This window comes from Rhinopithecus bieti, unplaced genomic scaffold (genome assembly GCF_001698545.2).
Source record: "Rhinopithecus bieti isolate Rb0 unplaced genomic scaffold, ASM169854v2 scaffold_21531, whole genome shotgun sequence".
Classification (NCBI taxonomy): domain Eukaryota; kingdom Metazoa; phylum Chordata; class Mammalia; order Primates; family Cercopithecidae; genus Rhinopithecus; species Rhinopithecus bieti.
This window is the reverse complement of record NW_016810386.1, coordinates 546,805-565,847: the sequence shown is the minus strand read 5'-3', so window position 1 is coordinate 565,847 and position 19,043 is coordinate 546,805. Positions and strand designations below refer to the sequence as shown.

The following is a 19,043-nucleotide window of genomic DNA, read 5'->3' as shown; positions in this document are numbered from 1 at the left end:
GAACTTTAAGAAATGAAAAATATAAAAAGGGAGCTTAGAAACTTCACTAGACAAGTTGAACAGCAAGTTAGAAACTTGAGAAAATTGGCGAACTGGAAGAAAGATCGTAAGAAATTGTTCAGAATACAACTAGAGAGACAACAAAATGGAAAATAGGAAAGAACTTGATACATGGAACATGATGACAAGGTAGCATATATTTTATTGGAGTTTCAGAAGGAAATAACAGAGCAGTTGGTGAAGAGTGAATATTTTAAGAGAATGGCTGAGAATTTTACAGAATTGATGAAATATTTCAGGGAGTTCTGCGAATCCCAGTTATATCAAATAAAAAACAATTTCACACTTAGACTTTTAATGAATGTAAAGCCTCATTAACAAATCAGAGAGTAGAGAGAGATTAAGAATGGCAGTTAACCTGATGGCCGATTGCTTGTTAGGCATAGTATAAACCAGAAAGTACAGGATGTCTTTAAGGTGCCTGACAGGGGTTATATGCCTATTGAGAATTCTGTATATGGCAAGGATGATTAAAAATGTATTTTCAGAGAAAGCACAACTTGAGAGAATTTACTAAGAAGTTCTGAATGATATCCTTTGGGTAGATGGTAAATGATTTCAAAGAAAACTCCGAGATGCAAGAAAGAATGATGAACAAAGAAAATGGTCAACATTTGTGTAAATTTAAGTAAATGTTGACTGGTATAAAAGTAAAATAATAGTATGTATTTAATATATTTGAAGGTACAGAATAATCTTTGCCTTTTTTTTTTTTTTTTTTTTTTTGGAGAGATGGAGTCTTTCTCTGTCACCCAGGCTGGAGTGCAGTGGTGTGATCTCGGCTCACTGCAACCTCCACCTCCCAGGTTCAAGTGATTCTACTGCCTCAGCTTCCCAAGTGATTGGGACTACAGGTGCACACCACCACGTCCAGCTAATTTTTGTATTTTTTTAGTAGAGACGGGGTTTCACTGTATGTTGGCCAAGCTGGTCTCGAACTCCTGACCTCATGATCTGCCTGCCTCGGCCTCTCAAAGTACTTTGATTACAGGCGTGAGCCACCATACCCAGCCTGCTTTTAATGTACTTTAATATGCTCTGTTTTGAAAAAATCAGTAATAGAAACAATAATCTTAAATTTCGTATTTTTTTATGACTCAAAGCAGCATTTTAATAGAATGCTTTAGGCTGGGTGTGGTGGCTCACACCTGTAATCCCAGCACTTTGGGAGGCTGGGGCAGTAGGATCAAGAAGTCAGGAGTTCAAGACCAGTGTTGACAATATGGTGAAATCCCGTCTCTACTAAAAATACAAAAATTACCCGGGCGTAGTGGCATACACCTATAATCCCAGTTTCTCGGAAGGCTGAGGCAGGAGAATCGCTTGAGGTTGCAGTGAGCCAAGATCTTGCCACTGCACTCCAGCCTGGGCAACAGAGCAAGACTCCATCAAAAAAAAAAAAAAAAAAAAAGAATGCTTTGTAAGTGGGGGGAAAACCAATCTGGTCTAGTTACTGTGGCAGATCATGTTTTCTTCCAGCCTATAACCACATGCTTAGGTACTTCTTGCAGTTGTAATCATTGTGTGGTTAATCCTTTGTTTCTGGAGTCAGGCTGCCTTGGGTTTGAATCCTTCCTTCATATTTCATCTTTCTATGTCTTTAATTGGGTTTGTTATTACTCCGTACCTCTCATAATGGGATAATCTATAAAAGAGAGATACTAATACTTACATTGGTTGTTTTGTTTTGTTTTGTTTTTGAGACGGAGTCTTGTTTTGTCACCCAGGTTGGAGTGCAGTGGCATGACCGCCGCTTACTGCAACCTCCTCCTCCCGGGTTCAAGTGATTCTCCTGCCTCAGCCTCTTGAGTAGCTGGGACTACAGGCACCTGCCACCACGACTGGCTAATTTTTTTGGTTTTGGTAGAGACAGGGTTTCATCATGTTGGACAGGTTGGTCTCACACTCCTGACCTCAAGTGATCTGCCTGCCTTGGCCTCCCAAAGTGCTAGGATTACAGGCTTGAGCCACCGCACCCGGCCTACATTGTTTTAAAAAGTAGGGGAGATGACACATAAAAAGCATTCTGTACAGTGCCTAGCCCACAGAATTGTTTTAACACTTTTGCTTTTGTTATTATGGCAGTTACAGCTGTTTTTTCCACTCTATTGTGTGAAAGCATTTTCCAGTTTTCGTACATTTCCATATTTAATCAACCCTAAGATGCATATTTTTGCACATTTTAACTTTGAAAATTGGGATACACCTTAAAATATTTGGTGTGTGATAGCTGAATAAACAGCAGTTTTTTCTTTGTGATATTAGTATCCCATCCGATTTTAAAATGCGTTAATGTGGTATCTTTATAATTTTGGATTGCTGTGTAATACTTAGTAAGTATATTGTTTCTTGTATTCCTCATCTGTTTAAACAGGGTTATTTGCATTTCTTAGCATTCAAAAATAATGCTAATATACGTAGAAATATGAGTTGAATCACTTTATATAGTCTCTATAAAAGGATTTTCGCCAACTCTATGCCAGTTGGGAAATTATTATATTATCATCATCATTATTATTTTTTTGAGATGGAGTCCCCCTCTGTCACCCAGGCTGGAGTGCCATGGGGCAGTCTTGGCTCACTGCAACCTCTGACTTCTGGGTTCAAGCGATTCTCTTGCCTCAGCCTCCCGAGGAGCTGGGATTACAGATGCCCGCCACAATGCTTGGCTAATTTTTTTTATATGTTTAGTAGTGATGGGGTTTCGTCATGTTGGCCAGGCTGGTCTTGAACTCCTGACATCAGGTCATCTGCCCGCCTCAGCCTCCCAAAGTATTGGGATTACAGGCGTGAGCCACGACACCCGGCTGGGAAATTATTCTTAAGGGCTTTGCCAAACTAGTAAATATAAATAGTACTTTATTTTCCTATTTATGTCCATGCATTTATACTTTTTTAAACTTTTTATTTTCTTAGTCTTTTTAGGTTTTTTAGGTTTCAGTTTTATAGCATGCTATACTCATCTTTTGTAATTTTATGTTTCTTCAAAGCTAATTTGCTATGACATAATAGTTTACATTTAACTTCACTTATGCAGTGATTTTGATAGAATGCATCGGTGTTTGTGTAGTATACTTTTGAGGGTGAGACAGCAGAATTGCCTTCCATTCAAAACTGACGTGCTTTATAAAAAAGTATATGCAGTGTTTTCTTTTTTGAAATGGAGTCTTGCTCTGTCACCCAGGCTGGAGTGCAGTGGCATAATCTCGGCTCACCACAACCTCCGCCTGCAAGGTTCAGGCGATTCTCCTGCCTCAGCCTCCGGAGTAGCTGAGATTATAGGTGCACACCACCACGCCTGGCTAATGTTTGTATTTTTGGTAGAGATGGGATTTTTACCATATTGGTCAGGCTGATATCCATCTCCTGACCTCATGATCCACCTGCCTCAGCCTCCCAAAGTGCTGGAGTTAACAGGTGTGAGCCAGTGTCCCTGGCCTATAATATTTTTTGTTTTTTAAGACGGAGTCTTGTTCTTGTCACCCAGGCTGGGATGCAATGGCGCGATTTTGGCTCACTGCAACCTTCAGCTCCTGGGTTCAAACGATTCTCCTGCCTCAGCCTCCTGAGTAGTAGCTGGGATTACAGGTGCCCGCCACCACACCCAGCTAATTTTTGTATTGTTTAGCAGAGACAGGGTTTCACCATGTTGGTCAGGCTCATCTTGAACTCCTGACCTCAGGTGATCCACCTGCCTTGGCCTCCCAAAGTTCTGGAATTACAGGCATGAGCCACTGCACCCAGCCATGTAATTTTTAAAATAAGGACTTCTTGACCCAGTGCAGTGGCTCATGCCTGTAATCCCAGTGATTTGGGAGGCTGAGTTTGAGAGGATCTGTTGAGGCCAGGAGTTTTGAGACTAGCCTGGGCAGCATAATGAAAACCCAGTTCTGCCAAAAATTTTTTTTAAATTAGTGGGGCATGGTGTTCCAGGCCTGTAGTCCTAGCTACTTAGGAGGTTGAGGCAAGAGCATCATTTGAACCCCGGAGTTTGAGGCTACATTGAGCTATGAGCACACCACTGTACTCCAGCCTGGATGACAGAGTAGACCCTGTCTATAAAGATAGTAAAAATAAAAATGTTTTACCTCAGTTTACAGTTAACAAAATTGAGGCTCAGAAGAGTTAAGAAATTTTGCCAAGATCGCACAATAATAAAAAGTTCATATTAGAGCTGTTTTTGGATTCAGGAGTGACCCCAGCATCTCAATCATTGTGTGTTTAGATGAAGATTATTAAACTACCTTGAGGCCGGGTGCGGTGGCTCCTGCCTGTAATCCCAGCACTTTGGGAGGCCGAGGAGGGTGGATCACCTGAGGTCAGGGGTTTGAGGCCAACTTGACTAACATGGTGAAACCCTGTCTCTACTAAAAACACAAAAATTTGCCCAGCGTGGTGCCGGGCCCTTGTAATCCCAGCTACTCAGGAGGCTGAGGCAGGATAATAGCTTGAACCCAGGACAGGGAGGTTGCAGTGAGCCAAGATTGCACCACTGCACTCCAGCCTGGGCAACAGAGCGAGACTCTTGTCTCAAAAAAAAAAAAAAAAAAAGCTACCTTGAAATGATGATTTTGTCACATAACTACTCTACATAGCAACTCTTTGAGTAAGGGGTATTTCTAATGGGTATATGGCCCTTTCACTGTATCCTTTTCAAGTAAGTAAATGAATGTTGTACTCCTTGTATTTATTGGGATTTAATGTTTGATCTCTTGTTTCTGAGAGCTGTACCTTTAACATTTGCCATCCTCTTGGGTAGGCATGTATCTGGTATTCTCAGAATGGAGGAGAGAGGGAGAGAATAAGTGTGTAAATACATGCATTTTCTCCTATTGAAAAATGCTTAATGTCAAGTACTGTTGACATGGCGGGAGAGCTTGGCTATCACAAGCTACTCAGAGTTCTATTCTGTTATCAGTCAGAAATTATGCCGTACCCAAAAAGCTTGAGTTTATCACCCTTAGGGTTGGGCTTCGGCATCTTCATCATCTCTCTTATTGTCAACTACAGCATCAATGCCAAAGCTCTCTAGGAGCCAGGAGCTGGGTCTTACTGAGGTGGACCCTAGCTTTGCCTGCCAGCTCTGCAATTTACTTCCTAGATCATTTGTGCCCTGGGACACAAGCTACTAATTTGTCACTGGAACCTCTCTGGGCCTGTCTCAGAATGGGATTAACATAAAGGAGTGGAACTGTTCAGCAGAGGCAGGGAGAAGTAAGTGAGTTGCCTTCTCCTCAGCTTCTCTTTACCACCTTCCCTTGCCCGTTTCCTCCTCCTTCCCCTGCCGGATTCCAGGGTTACAAATAGAGGCTTCTTTCTTCTGTTTAATTCCATTGTTACCCACCCTCGTTTGCCCTTCTCTAGAATCTCTCTACTCGCATATTGTGTCCCCTTCTGTACCTCCTTCTCCTCACCTCCACCCACTGTACCCAACCATCTTCCGGACCAAGGAGGACATGAACGGTTGAATGTCGGGATCAAATGTCAGGATCCCCCTCCCCTGAGGGAGGAGGATAGGGAGATAGATCTCTGGGCTGAGGCTGCTGTCTCCTTCCCACTGTCCTTTCTGCAGGTCCTCAGTTGGCACATTAGGGTGGACTTGCTGCTGGGTAGGCATCTCACCTCCAGTCCACAGTGCTTAGTTGTACCTTTTATTATGCTGTAATGTTTGTTTGTTAGGGCATACACATGAATAGCAAGTTTCGTTAAAATAGACTATCCCCCTCCCCAACACAGAAATTATGCGATACCTAAATGCCCACATCACATTCACCAATCAACTTAGCTTCACATCAGTGGCTACCAAAGGCAGAGCAGTGGGAGAGTACTGCTCTCCTGTGGGTACACAACAGGTGTATTTTCTGTAGAGAATTTTGAAACAATAATAAAAATGACTGAAAGGTATACGCTTGTTGTCCTACACTTGGAAATTCTAAAGCGTATAAGTGATAAAATACTTCTTACTACTACCACCATTTCAAGGCGCAGACCCTGCTCTCAAGATATGAGTGAACCTAGGCATGGAACAGGGCATTATGTTTGGTATGTGTGTGTGAGTGAGTGTGTGTGTGTGTGTGTGTGTGTTTTCTTTTTTGAGACGAGTCTCACTCTGTCTCCCAAGCTGAAGTGCAATGGTGCAAACTCAGCTACTCAGCTCACTGCAACCTCTCTCCCAGGCTCAAGCCATTCTCCCACCTCAGCATCCCGAGTAGCTGGGACTGCAGGTGCCCACCAACACGCCCGGCTAATTTTGTATTTTTTGTAGAGATAGCATTTCTCCGTGTTTGTTGCCCAGACTGGTCTCGAACTCATGAGCTCAAGCAATCTGCCCACCTTGGCCTCCCAAAGTGCTGGGATTATAGGAATGAGCCATCGTGCCCTGCCTCAAGAGATAACCTTCCTTAAATGGCACTGTTTAAAATAGTCATACTGTAGACATTAAGAACATACACTTGCAGGACAGATGGAAAAAAAATTCCAATATAAAGCATATCACTGCTTTTAACTCAGGATAAAATTTCTAGTTGTAGAATTGTTCAGACTCTAAAGTCTCTGTCACAGCTTAGATGGCAATAAAATATTTATATTTTATAATATTATAAATATATATAATCTGGAAAATGAGATAACTAAGAAATATTGCTGTAGATGCAAAAATCAGCACAAGTGTCTCAAAAGGTTACGTAATATTTTTTAAATTTTGTGACATTTGCAAGTAGTTGGGGTAAAGCAATAGTTCTGTTTTTTTTTTTTTTTTTTTTTTTTTTGAGACAGAAGTCTCGCTCCCTGTTGCCCAGGCTGGAGTCGCAAGCGGCCGGATCTCAGCTCAACTGCAAAGCTCCCCGCCTCCGGGTTTTACACCATTCTCCTGCCTCAGCCCTCCCGAGTAGCTCGGACTACAGGCGCCCGCCACCTTGCCCGGCTCGTTTTTGTATTTTTTTAGTAGAGACGGGGTTTCACCGTGTTAGCCAGGATGGTCTCGATCTCCTGACCTCGTGATCCACCCGTCTCGGCCTCCCAAAGTGCTGGGATTACTGGCTTGAGCCACCGCGCCCGGCGCAATATTTCTGTTTTATTTATTTTTTTGAGACAGGGTCTCCTCTGTCACCTAGGCTGGAGTGTGATGGTGTGTTTACAGCTCACTGTAGCCTCGAACTTCCTGGACTCATGTGATTCTCCTGCCTCAGCCTCCCAAAGTGCTGGGATTACAGGCGTGACCCATTGCACCTGGGCAGTATTTCTGTTTTAATATTTAGAGAGACCTATTTTTTATTATATAGGAAGCTAAATTTTATATAGATATTTCAAATTTTCAAGTTGATCAAAAACTTTAGTATTATTATTTGTTAAATATAATTATTGGGTTTCTCTCCCACTTTTAAGTAATGGAAAAGCGATTTTATCTAAATCTGTAATTTTCATGCTCTGATTTCAAAAATTTACAAATAGATCCTTCGATTATTTAGCAGGTAACATCTAAAGGAACTGGTTTAAATCCTAATGCCAAAGTATGGCAAGAAATTGCTCCTGGAAATACTGATGCCACCCCAGTAACTCATGGAACTGAAAGCTCTTGGCATGAAACAGCAGCTACATCAGGTGCTCATCCTGAGGGTAAGTCTTAAATATTTGGTCATAAAAATCACAGTTTGGTTAAATGTATGGCCAAGCAAGTTTACTGAACTTGAGATACATCACCCCCCCTCTTTTTTTTCTGAGACAGAGTCTCGCTCTGTCACGCAGGCTGGAGTACAGTGGCGCGATCTTTGCTCACTGCAACCTCCGCCTCCCCAGGTTCAAGCAATTCTCCTGCCTCAGCCTCCCGAGTAGCTGGGATTACAGGCGCCCGGTTTTATCTCATGCCTGTGATCCCACATCTGGTTACCACACCCGGCTAATTTTTGTATTTTTAGTAGAGACGGAGTTTTATCATGTTGTCCAGGCCGGTCTCGAACTCCTGACCTCAGGTGATCCGCCTACCTCCGCCTCCCAAAGTGCTGGGATTAAAGGCGTGAGCCACCGTGCCCGGCTGAACTTTTGTATTTTTAGTAGAGATGGAGTTTCACCATGTTGGCCAGGCTGGTCTTGAACTCCTGACCTCAAGTGATCCACCCACCTCGGCCTCCCAAAGTGCTGGGATTACAGGTGTGGGCCACCATGCCTGGCCAGGATATATCCTTTGATTATTTGATTAAGTATATTTATCAATTTGTTTTTCCTTTAAACATACTGCATCCAGGATTTATGTTAACAGGTAGTTTGTGTATAATTTTCATTTATACCTAACATGAATAGATTGCCACTGATTTCAAGTAGTAGCTATGTCTTTGGGTCCAGCATGCAACCCGTCTATAATAGTGATACTTATAAGTTAGTTTTTATCTACCATCATTGACTCTCCTGTTTACTCACTGTTCGACCTTGGGCAAATAACTTAATTTCTCTATGCTTTTTTCCTCCATCTGTAAAACAGAAGCAATCTTAATTACAGCACAGGATTTTCTGATAATTAAATGAATAAAGTACATGGAGTAGTCTGATACATGGATAATGCTATATACGTTTTAGCAATTGTTGATCATTTTAGTTTATCCGTAATTGTAAAAACTTTCTCCCTTGGAATGATAACTCTTGCTTAAAACCACGCGGATATACTCCGAACTGGTAGAATACCTTAAAATCTTTTTATAGGTGACATAATGAACAGGGTTCCTGAAAATAGAATTTAAAGAATTCCCATTTACTTTCAGTGTCTGTCTTTAATACAGGTAATGCAGAGCTCTCAGAAGATACATGTAAAGAATATGAAGTAATGTATTCTTCGTCTTATGAAACCACAAGAAATACTACAGGCATTGAAGAATCAACTGATGGGATGATTTTAGGACCAGAAGATCTGAGTTACCAAATATATGATGTTTCCGGTAAAGTTTATGGTTTTATTGTTAAAATGGGAATTCAGTACAGGACACCCCCCCACCCATGGTCTCTTTATCCTTGTTCTGATAAACCTTTGGCATTATTTTCCTATTTGAAAAGAAGGTTATGTTAATGAAATGTTAGTTGATTGTTACACTGTTTTCAGATAACATGACATTTGTAAGTTAAATGATTGTTTATGAGGGTTCTATTAAAGGAAAGCGTGAAATTAAAGATAACAGGAAAAAAGGCAGGGTGGCTCACACCTGTAATCCCAGCACTTTAGGAGGCCGAGGTGGGCAGATCTCTTGGGGTCAGGGGTTCGAAACTAGCCTGGCCAACATGGTGAAACACTGTCTTATACTGGAAAAAAAAAAAAACACAAAAATTAGCTGGGCGTGGTGGCATGCACCTGTAATCTCAAGATCATGCCACTGCACTCCAGCCTGGGTGACAGAGTGAAACTGTGTCTGAAAAGAATTTTTACGTATCTATATAGAAACAACTGCCGACTTTGAACATAGAGTTAAAGTGATATGGCAAGCAGTTGGTGTTTTTGTTGCTGTTGTTTTTTTTTTTTTGAGACGGAGTCGCGCTGTGTCACCCAGGCTGGAGTACAGTGGCGCTATCTGGGCTCACTGCAAGCTCTGCCTCCCAGGTTCATGCCATTCTCCTGCCTCAGCCTCCTGAGTAGCTGGAACTACAGACACCCACCGCTGTGCCCGGCTGATTTTTTGTATTTTTTTTTTTTTTTAGTAGAGACGGGTTTTCACCATGTTAGCCAGGGTGGTCTCGATCTCCTGACCTCGTGATCCACCCACCTTGGCCTCCCAAAGTGCTGGGATTACAGGCGTGAGCCACCGCGCCCAGCCGTGGTGGTGTTTTTTTTTGTTGTTATTGAGAGGGAGTCTCGCTCTGTCGCCCAGGCTGGAGTGCAGTGGCGTGATCTCGGCTCACTGCAACCTCTGCCTCCTGGGTTCAAGTGATTCTCCTGTCTCAGCCTCCTGAGCAGCTGGGATTACAGGCACGCACCACCACACCTGGCTAGTTTTGTATTTTTAGTAAGGGTGGGGTTTCACCACATTGGCCAGGCTAGTCTCAATCTCCTGACCTCAAGTAATCCACCTTCCTTGGCCTTCCAAAGTGCTGGGATTACAGGCGTGAGCCACCATGCCCGGCCTTTAAGTGCTTTTAGTATTGTGCTTTGTTAATTTTTTGATAAAAATAACTCTTAAACTAATATGAAATGTATCTGATGAAAGAATATCTAAGTTGAGAGAAATTAGACTTTGAACTATCCAAGTTATAAAAATAATAAAAAATATAGTTTGGGCCAGGCACAGTGGCTTACGCCTGTGCCCATGGTAGGAGGATTGCTTGAGCCCAGGAGTTTGAGAACAGTCTGGGCAACATAATGAGAGCCTGTCTCTACAAAAAAATAAAAATAAAAAATTAGCTGGGTATCGTGGCACAAGTTTGTGGTCCTAGCTACTCGAGAAGCTGTAGTGGGAGGATCATTTGAGCCCAGGAGGTTGAGGCTGTACTGAGCTGTGATCGCACCACTGTACTCTAGCCTGGGCAACAAAGGGAGACCCTGGTTCTCTCAAACAATAGCTTTGTGGTGAATTTTGATTGTAGATACTTTGTGGCTTCTGAGTACAACAGAATGTCAGATTTATCATGTCTGCTAACATGCTATTAACTTTTTTCCCCTCCTTTTCTACCATCAGGAGAAAGCAATTCAGCAATTTCTACAGAAGACCTAAAAGAATGTCTGAAGAAACAATTAGAATTCTGTTTTTCACGGTATTGCTATTTCCCCTTTATTGAATTTGATTAGTAGATATAAAATATGTGTGAAATAGAGTACGAGGATGGTGATTATTATTTAACTAGTTTTTTTTATTTTTTATTTTCTTGAGACAGAGTCTCATGCTGTCGCTGGACTGGAGTGCAGTGGTGTGATCTTGGCTCACCGCAGCCTCCACCTCCCGGGTTCAAGAGATTCTTGTGCGTCAGCCTCCAGAGTAGCTGGAATTACGGACGTGTGTCCATCACGCCCAGCTAATATTTGTAGTTTTAGTAGAGACGGGGTTTCACCATCTTGGCCAGGCTGGTCTCAAACTTGCAACCTCATGTGACTCGCCCTCCTCTGCCTCCCAAAGTGTTGGGATTACAGGCGTGTGGTACCACACTCGGCCCTTTATCTAGATTTAAAAGTGTAGGGCCGGACGCCGTGGCTCACACCTGTAATCCCAGCACTTTGGGAGACTGCGGTGGCTGGATCACCTGAAGCCAGGAGTTAGAGACCTGCCTGACCAACATGGAGAAACCCTGTCTCTACTAAAAATGCAAAAATTAGCCAGACATGGTGGCACATGCCTGTAATCCCAGCTACTCAGGATGCTGAGGCAGGAGAATCACCTGAACCCCAGAGGCAAAGGTTGCAGTGAGCCGAGATCGCACCATTGCACTCCAGCCCAGATAACAAGAGCGAAACTCCATCTCAGGGAAAAAAGAAAAAAAAAAAAGTGTAGTCTCCAATCTGATATGCAAAAGATCTATTCTTAATATAAAGATAACGAGGTTTCCATTGGATATATTTTCTATGAACATACTCAGTTTTGGAAATGACGTAAAGAGTTATTTCTTAATGCATGTTTTAATAGTTGATTCTTACAACGTTAATCATAGTCATTTTTGGCAAAATAGTAAGGAGTTGGACACATAATTTATATTGCCAATGTCTTCTATTAAATAAGGAATCCTTTCAGGCAAACATTTCAAGAAGTCTTATTTACAGATAAGAATTATGGCCTATGCGCAGTGGCTCATGCCTGTAATCCCAGCACTTTGGGAGGCCAAGGTGCGTGGATCACGAGGTCAGGGGTTTGAGACCAGCCTGGCCAACATGGAGAAACCCTGTCTCTAATAAAAAATAAAAAATTAGCCGGGTGTGGTGGTGGGCGCCTGTAACTTGGGAGGCGGCAGCAGGAGAATTGCTTGAACCTGGGCGGTGGAGGTTACAGTGAGCTGAAATTATTCCTGGGCTCCATCCTGGGCAACAAGAGTGAGACTCCACCTCAAAAACAAAGAAACAAAAACATTCACGTAATATTTACTTTGGCCTGCACTTTGGGATGCCGAAGTAGGTGGATCACCTGAGGTCAGGAGTTCAAGACCAGCCTGGCTAATATGGCAAAACCCCGTCTCTACTGAAAATACAAAAATTAGCGGAGTGTGGTAGCATGCCCCTGTAGTCCCAGCTACTGGAGGCTGAGGCAGGAGAATTGCTTGAGGCAGGAGAATTGCTTGAACCCAGGAGGTGGAGTTTGCAGTAAGCCGAGATTGCACCACTGCACTTCAGCCTGGGTGAATTTTACCTACTAACTAGATCATTTATGGGTCTGCTTCTATTGTCTGGGTTTCTACTCTTGAATTATCTGTCATAATTTACTGCCTTTTTGTATGTCTTGTAAATGTTGATTTTATGCTATACATTACATACAACAGAGCCATAGAAGATGCAGGTGATACAAGTTAGACAGAGTTTGAGCTTTTCTTCTGTTAGGCAGAGAGTGAAATGTTGATTGCTTCAATCCAATCAGGAATTGAGCTAGGTCAGGGCTGAGCAACAATTTTAATTAGACTCAGTTCACCTTTGATTTAGCTCTATTCCTTCTACATGGCCCTTTCAGGCTTTTGATTCAGAGCTTGACAGTTTTGTGTCACCCTAATCTTACAAAACCAAGGAGATTTAGATCTCTAATGCAGAGGTTTGAGATTTAGCTCTTTAACTTCCTACCCCATAGTGCTTGAAAATCTGGCAGTGTCTTGGCTGGGCACGGTAGTGCATGCCTGTAATCCCAGCACTTTGGGAGGCCACGGCGGGCGGATCACCTGAGGTCAGGAGTTCAGGATCAGCCTGGCCAACAAGATGAAACTCCATCCATACTTAAAATACAAAAAATTAGCTGGGCGTGTTGGTATGCACCTATAATCCCAGCTACTGAGGAGGCTGAGGCAGGAGAATCGCTTGAACCCAGGAGGTGGAGGTTGCAGTGAGCCAAGATCACGCCATTGCACTCCAGACTGGGGGACAAGAGCGAGACTTTGTCTCAAAAAAAAAAAAAGAAAATCTGGCAGTGTCTTATGGGGGCGACCTGCGTTTTCAGCATTTTTGCTTGCACTCAGACTTACTCACGAGACACATAGATTTTACTCTCTTTTCAGCCTGACTTCCAATCTCCCGTCTTCCTCCTTAAAACTCAGGAACCATCTTATGGGGAAAATCAGCTGTATTGGTGGCTCCCATAATTTCCATTCATAATTCTAGTTCTGTGCCCATTACACATACCACATACCCATTACACATTACACATACCACATACATACACAGCTGCCTAGAGATCTGCTGGTTTCTCTATTGTCCAGTAGAGTCTGAGTCAAGATCTGCAAATGCTCTCAGGAAGGAAAGATCTTCTTTGGGGCATTTTAGTCATTTTGTGCTTGAAGCTTCTACAATTTTCCCAGATCTCCAAAACATGATCTTTTTCTTTTGTAGTTTATCCCAGCTTTTTTAACTAAAAAAGTTTTAAAAAGTGGGAGCTTTTGCAGTGGGACTAACTTTTGCAGTGGGAGCTCCTACTTGTCATGCTCCATCACATCCTACTTAGGACTGTGATATAGTTCCAGCCAGCTGGGTAATTGACATTTGTGGCTCAGCACAATTGCCGTTAATATGTATCAGGTGTTACTCATGAATAATCAAATCTTAGATATTATATCCATTTACTTCTGACAAGGTACAGTTTAAGAGTTTTGAGTCACTGTTTAAGAATAGACCTGCTAAATTTCAGAGTTCATTTAGGCTACAGCTTTTTAGTTTTGTAAAAATCATGTTTATGGTTGTCTTATTTTCAGATTCTTAAGGAATTTTTTTTGTTTTTTTTTTTGGAGATGGAGTCTCACTCTGTCGCCCAGGCTGGAGTGCAGTGGCACGATCTCAGCTCACTGCAACCTCTACCTCCCAGGTTCAAGTGATTTTTCTGTCTCAGCCTCCCAAATATCTGGGAATACAGGCACGCACCACTGTACCTGGCTACGTTTTGTATTTTATTAAATACAAAATGGGGTTTTATCATGTTGGCCAGGCTAGTCTCAAACTGATAATCAGGTGATCCACCCACCTTGGCCTCCCAAAGTGCTAAGTTTACAGGCGTGAGCCACCGCCCCTGGCCTTTATTTTAATAGAATTTGAATGTAAGCGCCTTTGAGCCTGCTCATTGCCAGGCACTAGGCAGTTGAAATACATTATTGATTGAACAACAAAGATCCTTAACGGAACCTGTATTCTGACTGCAAGAACACAAAATAAACATAATAAATAAGCAACTCAGAAGTATGTTAGGAGATAAGTGCTATGGGAAGAAAATTGAATGCAAGGAGAGGAATCAGGAATGCTGGGGTGGTTGCAGTTTTAAATAGGGTGATCAGTATAGTACTTTTTGAGAAGAGGGCTTATAAGCAAAAACTTCCAACTATTTATAGCCAGACTGCTTCAAAGAATATTTGATGTGAATAGCAAAGTGTGAATTTGATTTTACCTAAGTTTATTAAACAAGATTTTATGTGTAAGATGCAAGTGTTTGCATCTTTTTCATTTTGTTTGTTTATGTTTTGAGATGGAGTTTCGCTCTTGTTGACCCGACTGAAGTGCAGTGGTGCATTCTCGGCTCACTGCAACCTCTGCCTCCCAGGTTCAAGTGATTCTCCTGTCCCAGCCCTCCGAGTAGCACCCACCACCAAGCGCAGCTAATTTTTTGTATTTTTAGCGGAGACGGAGTTTCACCATGTTGGCCAGGTTGGTCTTGAGCTCTTGACCTCTAATCATCCACCCGCCTCGGCATCCCAAAGTGCTAGGATTACAGGCACGAGCCACCACGCCCAGCCAAGGTGTGCATTTATATAAGCATGTTTGACTTGCATAATTTAAAATATATATTTTGGCCAGGGTGCAGTGGCTCACGCCTGTAATCCCAGCACTTCGGGAGGCCGAGGCGGGTGGATCACCTGAGGTTAGGAGTTTGAGACCAGCCTGGCCAACATGGGAAACACCGTCTCTACTAAATACAAAAAATTAGCTGGGCATGGTGGTTTATTCTTGTAATCCCAGCTATTTGCGAGGCCGAGGCGGGAAAATCGCTTGACCCCAGGAGGCAGAGATTGCAGCGTGCCGAGATCGTGCCATTGCACTCCAGCCTGGGCAACAAGAACAAAACTCCGCCTCAACAACAACAACAACAAAATGCACACATTAAGAAATGGAAAATCCGGCCGGGCGCGGTGGCTCTCGCCTGTAATCCCAGCACTTTGGGAGGCTGAGGCAGACGGATCACGAGGTCAGAGATCGAGACCATCCCGGCTAATACAGTGAAACCCTGTCTCTACTAAAAATACAAAAAATTAACCAGGCAAGATGACGGGCGCCTTTAGTCCCAGCTACTCGGGAGGCTGAGGCAGGAGAATGGCATGAACCCAGGAGGCGGAGCTTGCAGTGAGCCGAGATCACGCCACCGCACTCCAGCCTGGGCGACAGAGTGAAACTGTGTCTCAGAAAAAAAAAAAAAAGAAAAGGAAAATCCTTCTTGAGTCAATTCACAGTTCAGCTACAGTTTTTATCATGCATATTCTAATATCACTGAAGTATTTATAAGATGGAACTCTGCTATATGTAATGTTTTGTTAAAATGCTACTTGTAATATTAAACCTCTTTATATATCAGTATAATTGTCCAATATTGTGCTGGATATGTTTGGGAATTGAGATACCGTAAAAGTTATATTAACTAATGTGTATATATATTACATTAATATCTTTTGAATTGAACTTTTAACAACTTTTTAGAGTTCATTGAAAAGTTTAGTGTTATTTCTGATAAAATAATCTTATTTCCATGCATTTAAAAGTAGAGAAAATGAGTAAGATACCTCTTCTCGTTAGGTGCTTTTTAATAATTGCTTGTTTTATAGGACTATTTTGTTTATTCTTTTCAGAGAAAATTTGTCAAAGGATCTTTACTTGATATCTCAAATGGATAGTGATCAGTTCATCCCAATTTGGACAGTTGCCAACATGGAAGAAATAAAAAAGTTGACTACAGACCCTGATCTAATTCTTGAAGTGTTAAGATGTATGTAAAAATACCTTTTAGCTTTTTTTTTTTAATTTTAAACGTTAAATGTTATTTTGACTTCTGATCATATAGAGAATTATTTTTTACTGCCCCCACCACCACCTTATTTTGTTGTTTTGTTCCAAATTATCTCTCTTTGTTTTTTGTTTTCAGGGGTAGTGGTGAAGGACAGGGTCTCACTCTGTCACTCAAGCGGGAGTGTGGTGTTGCAAATCGCAGCTCACTGCAACTTCAAACTCCTGGGCTCAAGCCATCGTTCTACCTCTTAGCCCTCCAAGTTACTGGGACCCCAGGCACATGCCACCACATCCGGCTAATGGTTAAATTTTTTTATAGAGGTGGGGTCTTGGTATGTTCCCCAGGCTGGTCTTTTTTTTTTTTTNCCCGCCTCGGCCTCCCAAAGTGCTGGGATTACAGGCTTGAGCCACTGCGCCCGGCCGACTAGGCTGGTCTTAAGTTCATTGGCTGAGTCAGTCCTCCCACCTTGGCCTCCCAAGCCTTATCTTTGTTTTTCCTGACTGGTGTGTCTATAAGCTACCACCCCACCTCAGTTTTACCTTTATTTTTACTGACTGGGGTGGGTGGGTGGGTGTGTGTGTGTGTGTGTGTGTGTGTGTATGTATGTATATACATATATACCACGCTCAGCCTCCCAAAATGTTGGGATTACAGGCGTGAGCCACCACGCCCAGCCTATGTACAGCTTCTGTAACAATTCTTCAAATTGGTTGTTTAACATCATGCCCACTTAAGAAGTATAAGCAATTAAGTCTCATTTTTCTGGAGTGTTAGGTAAATATGTATCATTATCACACAACCTTTAAAACATCTCTCTCAAGTTTTTGAACCCAAATAAGAAGTACATTTTTCATCACAGTTCAGTACACACCATGTACCTCCACCCGACTGAAATATTTGTAGCAAACTTGTTTCTAATTTTACAACCTACTAATGAGTTGCTATGGGCAGTTTGACAAATACTGCTCTGAAATTTGGTAATGAATTTTTATTTCTTGATTGAAGCTTTAAGAATTTTTGCTGGATTTTGTGTCTTGTATGTATTTCTTGGTTCAGTATTTGGTAACCTCTTAAGAGTGGGTTTTGTTAACTATTTGACTGAATAAGGCAGATCTTCACTTTTATGAGAGATGTGTTGAAAATGTTTAAAAGTTAAATATAGCAAGTCTGATAATAGACTTATATTCGAATAGATTTCCATTTCCAGAGGATTACAAACATTTATGGAACATTCCAGAGGATTACAAACATTTATGGAATCTCTCATTGGTTTGTAGGTACATCGTTTCTTAAAATGACCCAGTCTTGTCTACATTAAAAGTTGGCAAAGAGAGGCAGAATCTCCCACCTCTTTAGGTTGGAACTTGGCATGCCATCACCCTTAACTGCTTGTTTTTTTCTGTCTACTTGCCTGCTTATGGAGATCTGGTATATTAACTCCATGAAGGGACTAGAAATAAAAGTTTTGGCTACTTGCTACTATATTTAGTATAATATTTCCTCCTAATCAGCGTTTAAAAGATGGCTTTTGGGACTCTAGTAGTAGTATGCAAGATTAAGTAAGTTGAAATCCTGCATAGCTTATAATTTGCATATAGTTCTTGGTTTAAGGGCTTCTTGAACTTTAATCTTAGGAAGAATTTCTTCACATATGAGATTGCATTACATTCCTCAGCATAGTGCTTTGCCAATGAAAGTACACTAATTTCTGTTAACATCCATTTGTTATCTCCTCAATGAAGAATTTGGTTATTATATACAAGAAATTTGCCTTACTAGATATATGTTGTATGCTTTCTGAAGGCGGTGCCAAAGTTAGAGTAAGTACTCTGAATTTTTTTTTCAGTGAATGAGATTTGACAGTGGTCTTTACATATAAATCTCCAAAAAAATTGTCATACCTATAATCTTTGATTCTACAACTTAGTTTCTTTAGGATATTAACCCAGCCTCTGCAAATTTACTCAGCTGGAAATTAAAATGAATAGTTTTTTAATGGCATTAGTAATATCATTATTTGTCACTTTTGAATGATACCCTTTTTTTTAAATTTCAGCTTCTCCCATGGTGCAAGTTGATGAGAAGGGTGAGAAAGTGAGACCAAGTCATAAGCGTTGTATTGTAATTCTTAGAGAGATTCCTGAAACAACACCAATAGAGGTAAATTATTAATAATTGTTAACGCTAAATGTTCTCTGTTTAAATTGAAAGAGGTTTCTTGGCCGGGCGCGGTGGCTCAAGCCTGTAATCCCAGCACTTTGGGAGGCCGAGACGGGCGGATCACAAGGTCAGCAGATCGAGACCATCCTGGCTAACACGGTGAAACCCCGTCTCTACTAAAAAAATACAAAAAACTAGCCGGGCAAGGTGGCGGGCGCCTGTATTCCCAGCTACTCGGGAGGCTGAGGCAGGAGAATGGCGTAAACCCGGGAGGCGGAGTTTGCAGTGAGCTGAGATCTGGCCACTGCACTCCAGCCTGGGTGACAGAGCGAGACTCCTTCTCAAAAAAAAAAAAAAAGAAAAAAAGAGGTTTCTTCTGCTTTCCGTGGCAAAGAAATTGAAAGAGGTACAAGCAAAGTGTAAGCGAGTGCCTTCATCAGTTACTGTGAAAAGGTTAAATATTAATTTGTTTCATTAATTCTGAAGTACTAGGGTGGTATAGGGGAAGGAAAAGATATAATTCTGTTTTCTTAGAAGGGTAGACAAAGTATTGCAGTGAAACATTCTGAATTTACTAGATTGATTCAGTGGCAACTAATATATAAATAGGCTATTTTGGGAACTTGAGAATTCATCTGTAAGAATGAATAACTAGATTTTGATTAAGGATTCAGGAGGCAAGGCCAGGTG

General features: G+C 41.8%; 1 protein-coding gene across 1 annotated transcript in view; it reads left to right on the top strand.

Moving 5' to 3' along the window:
• The window catches only part of LARP4 (La ribonucleoprotein 4), a 64,114-nt gene that overhangs the window by 21,338 nt on the left and 23,733 nt on the right, over positions 1 to 19,043 (top strand). The window contains exons 2-6 of the mRNA XM_017891759.1: positions 7,527 to 7,674; positions 8,829 to 8,984; positions 10,710 to 10,785; positions 16,036 to 16,172; positions 18,250 to 18,353. Coding sequence (XP_017747248.1) covers positions 7,527 to 7,674; positions 8,829 to 8,984; positions 10,710 to 10,785; positions 16,036 to 16,172; positions 18,250 to 18,353 — 621 coding nt within the window. The remainder of the gene's footprint in view (positions 1 to 7,526; positions 7,675 to 8,828; positions 8,985 to 10,709; positions 10,786 to 16,035; positions 16,173 to 18,249; positions 18,354 to 19,043) is intronic.